The following is a 12221-nucleotide window of genomic DNA, read 5'->3' as shown; positions in this document are numbered from 1 at the left end:
TAATATGTTTATTATATGGTAACATGCTACTTTACAGAAGCACGTTGCCCATAAACTACATGTCCCACAATGCATCTCAAATTTTACTTTTTTCTCAGAATTAGATTTTTTTTCTCCAAAATATCACTTTTTGTTTATTTATTTTTTCTTCAGAATTTGGCTTTTCTTTTTAAATCATTTTGTGACATTCTCACTGAAGAGACTTGCAATTGTTTGCCCTAGACTTCTGCTTTCAGACGTAGTTAATTATGAAGTTATTACCTTATCTGATAATAATCCAATGCAGAGGCAATAATGTAATATAATACATTATTTTATATATATTAAAAATGTATATATGTATTTTTATATAGTCTTATATATAAAACTGGCCCTTTGATGGCCCGTGATGCTAATGTGGCCCGAGATGAAATTGAGTTTGACACCCCTGCTGTAAAGTGATTCTTTAACCACTCGAGCTGGGACCGAAGAACTCGAGTGGATCGCACTTCTCTGCAGACCTGAACACAGTTGCATGTCATCGTTTGAGCTTACTGTTCATGGCTGATAAAATATTTTGTTGCCGCCTCTCTTTCTCTTCATTCTTACGGCTTGTAATCTTAACCTTTCACATTGTCTCTTGTCCTCATTTTCACTTAAATCTCACTCCCTCTCTTGCACTCTGCTCATTGCGCGGCTGAAGGGGGGATACAGAGCATTACAGGTAACAACTTTTCCCTTTGTCTGTCTACCCCCCTCTTAACTCGGGCTGACTTCAGTACAGCAATGAGATATGAGATTCAGCACTCGTTGTGATTCAAATTAGACTCTGTAACTCAAGACCTGAACGTGCTGCACATATTGGCAGTGAGTGCTTCCAGATGAGTTTAGGTCTGTGACTGAACACATACACAAGCACAACGCTTGTGTGTTGTGCTTGTCTGTGTGTTCATAACACGTGAGTTAGGACCACAATAGCTAAGACACTAAATAAGCACATGGAGCATCAGGTTGGCTTGTGCTTCTGACATACTCTTCATTGTTCTTTTTTTAAATTCCCTCATTTGTTTTCTAGAGTTACTATCAGAACCGACCAGCAATGGCCGCGAGTGCTCCAAGGCTGCAGACGAGTAGTGGCCCCCGACCTGTCGGACCCACTCACGTCTACCCGCCCAACTCCCAGATGATGATGATTTCCCAGCAGCAGCTGTCTTTTGCTGGCTCCCCTCAGGGATACTTCATCCCCCCTGGACAGGTTGGTTTACTTTATTAGCAAAGTACATGCTTATAACCAGTCTACCCAACAACCTGCCGACATGATATTAAGTATATCTTATTGATTACTGGGATAATAATCTCATCATGAAATGTACATGTACACGCCTACTGTGCGCACCACATTGCTGTTCTGGCTCCAAAGTTGAAGTATTTTTCTCATGAAGAAATACAATTTGAATAATTGGGGTGAACGTCTAAGACATTTAAGTGTTAACAACCGTAAAGGTTCTCTTAGGATCCTAGGGGATTACCTGCTCCTACTAAATGAGTGTAAGGAAGCCCCGTTAAACCTACTGCCATGGAAAAAAAGAATGTTTGGCATAGGAAATTGAGTTCAAAGTAATTTTCCATTCAAGAGACAGATTGTCAAGCAGCAAAGAATTAGGAGTGCCACAGTTTGTCAAATTGTAAACTTAAAAAGACTGAAACATCAACAGCCAGAGAAAATCAGTCTTTCTGCTTCAAAAAGCCTGACTGAAGTGTGTGAGCATGTGACGTGTAGGCAAAAGTATAAGCTGCGTTTCAAAAGAAATTGGGACAATCTGCACAAATGTTAGTTTCTTGTCTTCCAAAGACAGATGTTTAAAAAAAAAAGGCTTCTCTTTTTGGGTTAATACAGTGCATTTCTGTGGAGATGACGCATAATAATTAAATATGATGTTTTAAATTCTGTCTCTTTTATTGTTTCTCTGCAGTACCGGGCCCCATATATGCCTCCTACTCAGCAGTATCCAGTGAACGCCGGTACAGCAGGCTTCTACCCGGGAACTAGCCCTGCTGAATACCCTGCTTATGGTAAGGGGTTTTGGACAAGAACAACAACAACAACCAAGCACAACTATAAACATGGACAATTGTCAGTTCAAATCTTTAACAGCAGACAAACACATGTAACTCCAGCATGTAGTTTAAGTCTGTATATATTTGCGCGCCTCTTCGCCCATATGGTATCGCCGGGTGTGTGTGGTGGTTTTGCTTGGCTGGTTGGTGTGTTTAATGTCTCTGTGAGTGAAACACAGCTGTGTGTGGTGAAGTGCCAGTTGCATGTAGTCTGGCTTGATTCTGCTTTGGCCTGTGTGCTCTCTATCTGCAGTCTCACCTGACACTGCCTTACAGGTTCCATGAAATGGCTTTGAGACAATAATTGTGTCCTTTTTCTGGATGCATGTCTAAATAGAAATGCTGTCGGGGGGATGGTTTTCATGTAAAGACTAAATATTACTGAAAGCATTCAGGACAAAGACTACCTGATGCAAGCAAATATTTAAGTATTGCTGCAAATGCTGCACATGAAACCATTTTCTTTGAAATCCCCCCAAACACACATCTTGTGTTACTGCTGAAGCATCTTATTTGCTAAAGAAAACTGTGAGGAATTGGCTTGTTACAACTTAAACCTCACATTAGTTTGCCTACACATTATAAAACTTTCCAGGAAGAGAAAATTATGATTTGATTTAAGAATTTTTTGACAGAAAGAATAAATCAATAAGATACAGACAGCAACACAAGTTAGGAACACGTTAAAGGCTTTGTTCATTTCATGGGACCTTTTTAACACCCTGCTTCCTCTGGATCCTCTCATTAACTCATTCTGCATCTGTCTCTTCCTGCCCTCTCTCCTTCTTTCCTCCCGTCCCTCACTCCCTTCCTCTCGTTTGCTGCGTTGGTTCAGAGCCCTCTCTTGCTGCGAGGGAGAGGCGGGGTGGTGGGGGGAGAGGGGTCGGGCGAGAGAACGTCCGTCTCTCTCTCCACGGTGCTCCTCTCACCTCCCAGCGCTACCCTGGTGAGTAGTGTGTGTGTGCTTGTGTGTTGTTCAGCAGGCTTTAGTGGCAACAATCTCTGTGGCCCTTCCTGTCTCTGGTCGCGTTTTAAATGTGTTTTACTTTTCTTTATTCTAACACCAATGTTTGCGTTCGAATGGGATACAAAGTAAAGGCTGCATACATAAGAAAACATTCACCGGTGATCATACCACCAGAAAATACACCTAAATGCACACTGTCAGTGACGTTGGGGTTAAATCGGGGTGAATTTAACAATTCCGCTGACAATTATCTAAAGGTTATACTTCAAATACTTGAATCTACAAACCACACTTTGTGAGCAGTGCTGATATAATTCTCTCTAACAATATCCTTCAACATCTGCTGAATAAAAAAAACACTAACCCTTGCTAATAAGCAGGTTTCTTGCTAGCTGGACCGAAATGTACAACAATCAAGTTCATTGTTTAAACATTCATGAGCTACAAAGTCATGTTGGCTCTTTTCCTTCACTGTACAGCACTTTAACATCATGCTTCTGTCTGACCTTCAGTCTGGATGTGAAGGTCATTACTTCAATGGCGTGTCATAACCAATTTCATTTCACTTAAACTTCACACAGGCAAGCTTTAACATCCAGGGTTTTGAGTAATGGCAGCGTCAATTGATTTCACAACACATCAGTTAGCCTCTAGATAAGCCTATATCTATATATAATATGTCAAAGTTATTTTTTTTGCTTTGACCTTGAACAACTCTTATAGACTCTGTGGATTCCTGTTTTCTTTCCTACAGGATGCAAGATGTGTTTTCTCTGTTTAAAGTTCCAAATATGGAATGAGGTTAACAGTGTCAGAAAGTTGACTGCAAATACTTTTTTTTTTTCAAGACTACAGGAAAATAAACTCTTGTGACTCCGGATTGGAGCTGCGTCTGACACTTTTGGGATGGTTTCCTTTTCATTAATACTCTTTATTGTTTGGTTTACCTGTTACAGCAGGAGCATACTATCCAGCGCAGCCGCAGTACTCCCCAGCTGTCCAGCCGGCACCTGTCATGATAAACCCCGCCCAGCAACAGCAACAAGCCCCGCCTCCTCAGCAACCACCGGCACCGCCACAAGGGCCACCAAAGAGGGAACGCAAACCGGTAGTGTGTCTCAACAAAAGGGCAGCGCGCCTCTTGTCTGAGGTCAAAAAAAAAAATTTGAATGGACAAAAAAGTGTATTGTCTGTCCAATGTGGAACTTTCCCTTTTACCTGTAAATGACAATAGTGTTCACCATGATGGGTGGCTGCCATGGATCAGTAGCGACAGCATTGTTACACACTGGCTGTGCTTTGATGTTGGCTACATGTTAGAAATCTAACCAATATGTATCCTGCCTTTTTATAGATAAGGATACGAGACCCCAACCAGGGCGGGCGTGATATCACAGAGGAGATCATGTCGGGTGGAAGATCCACCACCACACCGACCCCCCCACAGGTGAGGAGACATTTTGAGAAGACTGTCTTTATGGACTCATTTGAACTCTGATCTGAAACAGGAAGATATAGTCATAAAAAGTTTTTTTGTTGTTGTTGTATTCTATGTCTTGAAAACTAACGAGTCATGGCTCTGTTAATCTGGGATTAAGGTTTTGTTTTTCTTATCTAATCCCGAACGAATTCTTTTGAACACTATACAATACACAGTACACACGGCAGTCTTTAAAATGACCATAACGCTTAATAATCACTTCTTTGAAACGGTCACAAATGATTTCATCACAATTACTTATGAAAGGCATGGATGTAATTCATAAATACGTTGCAATCTGTGTTTCCATTTCATTTCTCAGAGATTTAAACCCTCATTACTGTTTTATGACTGCAGGCTTCCACAGCAGAATCGAGTCCTGCACAGACAAACGGAGAAGTTACACAGCCAGCCACTACAGTGACTAGAATAGGTGAGTACAGTTCCTCAGTTTTGGTTTACATAACGAATACAAGATGGCTGTCTTCCACATTTTCCAGATTGTGACTATTCTGTATATTTTGCTGCCCAGATGACAACACTGAGCCTCCTGTGAGCGCTGAAACCCCCCCACCTCCTGCCACAGCAGAATCAGAGCCTGTGGAGGAAGACCAACAGGAATCGGATGACCAGATGACACCGCCTGCTGAGTTAGCCACACAATCTGTAGCCCCTGCAGCCGCCGCTGAGGTGCCGCCCCCATTGAAAAAGGACCTGCCGCCTCCCTCCCCCCGCCCTGCAGCAGCAGCAGCAGCAGCAGCAGCAGAGCCTACTACTACTCCTGCTGAGGCCGAAAACCCAGTTGATGCTAAAGTAAGTGACACGGTAGACGCTCCCGTCAGCCCTTCAGCATCATTAGCAGCAAAAGAGGCGCCTGTCAGGAAGGAAGAACCACAGGCTGCTCCAGCTCCCGCTGAGAAGGTACTAGAAAAGGAAGAAAATAAAATGGAGGAGGAGAAGAAAGAGGAGGAGAGTAAGGAGACTATTGAAGATGCCCCTCCTGCCGCTGTAAGCTGCCCTACGGAGGAATCTACTATGCAAGGTAGGGTGGAGTTTATTCTGGCTCACACGTATGTTTGGTGTTTGTGTCTGTGGTAGATTTTAATATCAACACTGCCTCCTTTTCTTAAAGCTGCAACGTCCGTGCCAAAGAAGAGGAAGAACATGAAGGAGCTCAACAAGAAGGAGGCCATCGGAGACCTCCTGGACGCCTTCACAGAGGTGAGTGTCAGTCCGGATGATCACATGAAAGATATTAACAAAAGGACACAGTGTTCAAGTGTCTCCGCAATTTCAGACGTATCAACAATATTTTTGAGGACATTTTCTAACATTAAATTCTGCATCAAGTAACTTGGTTATCATAACACGTCCTCATCTCTTGGTGTTTGTGTTTGTCGCAGGAGCAAGAAGCCAAGCCTGCTCCCGAACCCTCGTCCGCTCAGGCCGACCCGGCACCTGTTGCGCCGCCCGCGCCTCCTGCTGAAGTTGTGGATGAAACCTGGGAGGAGAAGGAGGACAAGCAGAGCGATAAACCTAAAGCAAAGACTGAGCCAACTGAGGCGAAATACCAGTACAAAGAAGGTATGCTGTGGCCAACATGCTCTAGAATTGGCAATACAAAAAAAGAAAGGGGGGCACAGTCAAATGCATTTATAATTGTTTTGCAACAGTTGATTCATATATACAATGTTTCTTCCATCTCTCTCAGAACAATGGAAGCCGATAGACCCAGAAGACAAGAAGCGGTACGACCGGGAGTTCCTCCTGGGCTTCCAGTTCATCACCGCCAGTATGAACAAACCTGACAACCTGCCCACCATCAGTGACGTGGTCCTGGAAAAGGTAAGGGACTTTTGTACATCATTTTGAGAAATGAGTGAATATTCGAGGGGAAAAAAGCGTTGAGAAATGAAGCAGTCCTCCACTTCTTTAAACATTAACATTTATCTTTAACTTCAGGCAAACAAGACTCCGATGCGGCCTCCTGACCCAGCTCGCATGATGAATGTCGGTCCTGATTTTACCCCCTCTTATTTGGGGAACCTCGGAAGCAGATCGACGGGGGGACCCCGAGGCCCAGTGAGTGAAATGGACTCTTCAAAATCCCATGGATATGTGTTGACAAAGGTTTGTTTTCTAACTTTTCCCACCCCTCCTTTTAGCCACCGGGCGGGTCGGGCCATGGCGGGTCGGGCCACGTCGGGCCACGCCGCTCCCAGCAGGGTCCGAGGAAAGACACCAGGAAAATCTTCACCAGCTTGTCCCTCGGGGAAGACATACAGCTCAACAAGGCTGAGAAGGCCTGGAAACCCGGGGTGAAGAAGTCCACTCAGAGCCACACCGAAGAGGTGGCCGAAGACGACGACCCCGAACAGGCGAAGACTGCCGAGCTGTTCAAGCGTCTGCGCAGTATCCTCAACAAGCTCACCCCTCAGAAGTTCCAGGAGCTGATGAAACAAGTGCAGGATCTGACGATAGACACCGAGGAGAGGCTGAAGGGAACCATTGACCTCATCTTTGAGAAGGCCATCTCAGAACCCAACTTCTCTGTGGCCTACGCCAACATGTGCCGCTGCCTTATGGGGGTAAGTCCAGGGATTTTTGTGAAGATATTATAATTTCCTCCAATGTTGACACGTAAAACAATGCCCTTTTTGTCTTTTTTTACATCCATATTATTATCAATGAGTAAAGTGTATACTAAATAATGTGTTTCTCCCTCAGTTGAAAGTCCCTGCCACAGACAAACCAGGAGTTTTAGTGAACTTCCGCAAACTGCTGCTCAACCGCTGCCAGAAAGAGTTTGAGAAGGACCAGGACGACGATGAAATCTTTGAGAGGAAGCAAAAAGAAATGGAGGTTGCCAAAGAAGTAAGAAATGTGATCTTTTAACGAGACGGGTCACAACCAACACATGTCTTCGTTGTTTAATCGGACTCAACTGATCATATTACTGAGTACAGTTTCCATTTGTTTCTGCTCCAGGGAGAGGAGCAAGAGCGCCTGAGAGTGGCGCTGCAGAACGCCAGAGACCAGGCCCGCCGCCGCTCAATGGGTAACATCAAGTTCATCGGAGAGCTCTTCAAGCTGAAGATGCTGACGGAGGCCATCATGCACGACTGCGTAGTGAAACTGCTGAAGAATCATGATGAAGAGTCTCTGGAGTGTCTCTGCAGGCTGTTCTCCACCATCGGCAAAGACCTGGACTTTGAGAAGGCCAAGGTAAGAAAAGCACAAACGTTTACACATTCAGCGGCCCCGGCATTTGAATGTGCCACCGATTGTTAGTGATGGGTTCGAGGAACTGAGGAAACTATATGAATATCACTTACTCATTTATACTTAGCTCAACATTTTCAAAAATCTGTTTTTCCCTGTTAGCCTCGCATGGATCAGTATTTCGCCCAGATTGACAAGATCATCAAAGAGAAGAAGACTTCATCCAGAATCCGCTTCATGTTACAAGACGTCTTGGACCTCCGAAGGGTAAATATTCATTCTTCCATAGCGGGATATTGCAATAAAAGTAATCTAGGGGGAGTCTCATAAGACTTCTGACGGCCCGTCTACACTACAGGCATCGAAAAATGCTTTCAACGCTTCGCCCATTCACTTGAATGGGGTGACGTAGAAGATTTTTAATCTTCGCCAAACTGCATTGTGGGGGGCATGGCTTTGCAAGCATCACGGCATCTATCGGCATCAAAAGTTGAACAATGTTCAACTTTTGAGGCTCGATGCTTGGCATCAGCCAATCAAATCCCGTTTATGCAAATCCCGCCAGTGCAAGCGCAGCCAATCAAACCGCGTGCAAGCTGGGAGAGCCAGACCGCAGTTCATTTCCTCATATTCCAAACGAGATATTACGGTAGCAAATCACCCGGTTCTTTACGACCAGAACTATTTACCGGGATACAAACCGGAGGAACCAGGCATGGAGGGAGGTGGGAGAGACAGTGGGTGAAACTGGTAGGTTTTTCGCCTGTTTGGAGAGTTTATATCCAGTTTACTTCGTTTTAACATTGCTATTGCTTTGTATGTCGAGGGCGGGAGATTCATGTGATTGGTTGTTGGTCGCGTTGCTCGCAAAAAATCGGCAAGCTTCAGACACGGCCAGCTTCAAGATTTTTTGATGCCTGTAGTGTAGACGGGCCGTAACAGGTACGTTTGATTAATTTTAATATTGTTTTAAAGGTCGACTCAAAGAAACACTTTACTTCTGGTCAGTTGGGAGAATGGCCGTCTTTAGTCAAAAGCTTTGGCTTTTTCAATCCTGGTGATTTTTCGGTTACATTGACATTCCCTTGATTAGTACACCAACTAACATCCTTACAAACGGGTCCTCAGTGTGCTATGACAGCAGTATTAACAATATTTCTGATTTGTTTTCGACAAAGTCACACGTGTTGTTCCCAAACTGCACCCAGAGAACGAATCCGCACTGTTTCGTAAGACTTTCAGAGGCAACATTGATGTTTTATTCAATGTTTAATGGTGCGTTAGACTACAAGATATATGATATTGCACTTCTGATCAGTCCGGAGAATGGTCTAAACTCTTGGTTTCTCAAGCGTCTCTCGGTTGACTTTTGACCTGGTCGTACAATTTTGGCTTTTTCATTCCTGATGGTTTTCTGTTTTCATTGGCCTTCCCTTAATTCATGCATTTCCTTACAATACGCAAAATGTAAGTCCTGACAAATGTGGTCCTCAGTGTGCTATAATGGCAGTTTTAACAATGTTTCTCATGTGTTTTGGACATAGTCCCATGTGTTCATCCCAAACTGGACCCAGAGTTATAATCCAAACTGTTTTGTAAGACTTTAAGAGACACGTTTCTCATTGTTTTTACGAGGAGTTAGGGTTAGGATTAGGGTTCTGGACTCTAAGATACATGATATTGCACTTCTGGTCAGCTGGGAGAATGGCAGTCTTTAGTCTAAACTCTCTCGGTTACTCAAGTGTCTTTCGGTCGTGACTTGTGACCTGGTGGATTTTTCTCGCCGGGAGAAGATCTTTAAAGGGTTTTAAACCCTGTGATCGATCTTGCTTATCCACCCCCCCTTTTTCCCTTCCTTTAAAGCCATTTCTCCGCCGCCCTCCTCTCCTGCTCTCTCATCTGTCATTTTCCCTAAAGTCACCCCTTGACCTCCTCCGAGGTCCTCTCTAAAAACTACAAAAGGCCGGGATCCCTGCCTCACCGTCCGAAACATCAATGAGACAGAAGGAGTGAGACAGAAAGGCGAGAGGAGAGGGGGAGAGAGAGGGGGGAGGAATGTGTGAATGAACTTTCACTGCAGTACAGCTGTGGTGTACATTAGAGTCTCTGACACAATAAAAAAAAACTCAGATTCTCACGTTTGTTTTTCTCTGTCTGTGGAATGTCTCTCCTTGTGTGGGATGCGGAGATAAATTATTTTAAAAAATCAACAAAGCCCTTTTCTTTTCCCCTTTGAGCAGATATAACTTGGGGATTAAATTGGAGATACATGACATTTCATACATGTGGCCCTAAAATATGTAAACATGTTCCTTTAAGCATCGCCTCAAAGAATGGCAGATTATGACGTAGAGATTTGGGTTTTGCTTTGCTCACAAACACCCCAGAGTCCATGGATATTGTTTTGGTCACTAAAGTGCCTCTTCATGGCTCTGTAGACGGTCAAAGCTCCACATCACCGACCCCATTAAGCGCTGACATCTCCGCCGTCAATGAATAGTTTTTGTTCGAAATCAGTCAACAGTTTTTGGTCTGATATTCCTTCTTGTGGTCCCTTCTTTTTTTTTTTGTCCATTTCTCCAACAAGAATTAAAAAATATAAAGTCCTTTAGTAAAGAAAAGTGTCCTGGTAAATAGTAGCAAAATAAAAATTTGGTCCAGATTTTAAAAGATTCCCATCGCTGTACACATAAATGTCCCTGTGTGAAGTGTGGAGCTCTGGATCAGGTGATTTCAGGCCTCAGATAAGAAAGGGCACCTGTAAAGAAAAGGGACAACACGTTTGTTAGTTCACGTGTGAAAGCATATCTAAAAAGAAAACATGGTTAAAACATTTATTTTTCACGTTTCTCCCTATTAAAGGGGTTTACTAGTTTGATTTTCTTTGAACTTGAAAAGTAAATATGATGTCTATATTGCCAATACAGTCAGAACACATTTATTCCTTATTGAAATGACTTGTCAGGCTCTCTCATTTGGGGCCATCCAAGAGATGAATGGCCCCAATACATTTCAGGCACATGTTTTAGCTTGCCTTCGACATATGGCTACTGTTAGCATAGCATTTGCTAACAGTGGTTTGGAGGGTTATGGCAATGAAGGACTTTGATTTCGAAAACAAAGAGTAGTGCGAAGATGCTTTGATTTAATAAAATACACTCAGAAGCACAGAGCCGCACTGGAAAAATCAAATTTCTTGGTTATGATTTAGGATATTTGCATTTTTTGTGTGCTACATCAACTCAATCTAACAACATTTTGATCAAAAAAAGTAATATTTTATTTAGACTTGTTATGAATTATACGTTAAGTATTCAGTAATGTTTTTTTGAAAATTTGATTTCCCTTAATACTGCTTTAAACCCTCCTCTACAAAGCTTGCAACATGATTCTAGTACAAAACCTCTGAATAATTTAATGTGTGTATTGTACCTAAGTTGGACAATTAAATATGTGTTAGATCGAAACATACTTGAATAACCATCCAATATATATTTTTATTTACAGAATGTAGCCGTTGAAAGTTGCTTTAAAAAATCCCTGAAAGCAAGAAGTTCCTTCGATGTATTGATCACAAAACCCTTGTTATTTGTTGGTATTAGATTTGCCATCCGATTTTCTGTGTGTCCAAAAATCTAATGAATACAGATATTCATTTCATGGCCACCTATTTTCAAATAGTTTGCTGCAATGTTTTCTTTTCCCCTGACTTGATTAAAAGCAAACATGTAGAAGAATAATATAGCAATAATAATTTCCTTTGGCAAAGCTTAAAACGTAACATTTAAGATATGGTCTACGCATGAATAAATAAATGTACAACATGACATCCAAAGAGGTCTAACTTGTCAAACCATACCTCCCTATAACAAAACCTTAATATGTTGATTATTTTAGAAATGAAGTCAGCATTTAGATAGATTCCTACTATAGGTCAGTTCATCCAAATAATGTCTATTTGAAAATGTTTGGCCAATATTTCGACAATGTGACGGGAAGTTGCGTGCAAAAATGTCCTGTGAGACAGCAGTCACTTTTCCTACGTCAACATGCTACATTTTCAATTTTGTGTGGGTCTATGCATCGGTGGAAACAGACGACAACAGTCTTGGAAACCTTTTGGTTCCTTGACAAGTCCGGGGAACTTTAGGTGGAAACCTGGCGCAATTGACAGGTAACCGCAACAGTATGGCCAGCTTAGCAACAGACACATTAACAAACTAAAAAACAAACAAGTATTTCATGGATCAGCACTGTAGTTTCCGAGAGGCTTTCCAGTGAGAGCTACATGTCGTCAAAAGTGGTCTTAATTTAAAAACTGCTTCCCTAAGGTCTTTAAGGTCCAGCTACTATTTACATGCCCCCCCGCCCCACTATCTTTTTGTCAAATTCCTCACACACACACACACACACACACACACACACACACACACACACACACACACACACACACAC

General features: G+C 42.7%; 2 protein-coding genes across 2 annotated transcripts in view; one reads left to right on the top strand and one right to left on the bottom strand.

Annotated features, from left to right (window-relative positions):
- The window catches only part of trmt61a (tRNA methyltransferase 61A), a 735410-nt gene that overhangs the window by 587067 nt on the left and 136122 nt on the right, over nt 1-12221 (bottom strand). The gene's annotated exons all lie outside the window — the stretch shown is intronic.
- LOC104965054 (eukaryotic translation initiation factor 4 gamma 1-like) overlaps nt 687-12221 on the top strand; it is a 51964-nt gene continuing 40429 nt past the window's right edge. The window contains exons 1-15 of the mRNA XM_010793997.1: nt 687-703; nt 1055-1234; nt 1953-2052; nt 4021-4214; nt 4419-4511; nt 4902-4977; nt 5077-5586; nt 5677-5765; nt 5948-6128; nt 6256-6389; nt 6507-6626; nt 6710-7132; nt 7272-7418; nt 7533-7769; nt 7929-8033. Of these exons, the coding sequence (XP_010792299.1) occupies nt 1079-1234; nt 1953-2052; nt 4021-4214; nt 4419-4511; nt 4902-4977; nt 5077-5586; nt 5677-5765; nt 5948-6128; nt 6256-6389; nt 6507-6626; nt 6710-7132; nt 7272-7418; nt 7533-7769; nt 7929-8033 (2565 nt within the window). The 5' untranslated portion in view covers nt 687-703; nt 1055-1078. The remainder of the gene's footprint in view (nt 704-1054; nt 1235-1952; nt 2053-4020; nt 4215-4418; nt 4512-4901; nt 4978-5076; nt 5587-5676; nt 5766-5947; nt 6129-6255; nt 6390-6506; nt 6627-6709; nt 7133-7271; nt 7419-7532; nt 7770-7928; nt 8034-12221) is intronic.

The sequence above is a fragment of the Notothenia coriiceps genome, unplaced genomic scaffold (genome assembly GCF_000735185.1).
Source record: "Notothenia coriiceps isolate Sejong01 unplaced genomic scaffold, NC01 NC01_scaffold00037244, whole genome shotgun sequence".
Taxonomy (NCBI): domain Eukaryota; kingdom Metazoa; phylum Chordata; class Actinopteri; order Perciformes; family Nototheniidae; genus Notothenia; species Notothenia coriiceps.
The sequence above is the reverse complement of the archived record's forward strand: the minus strand, read 5'-3'. Positions and strand labels throughout refer to the sequence as shown.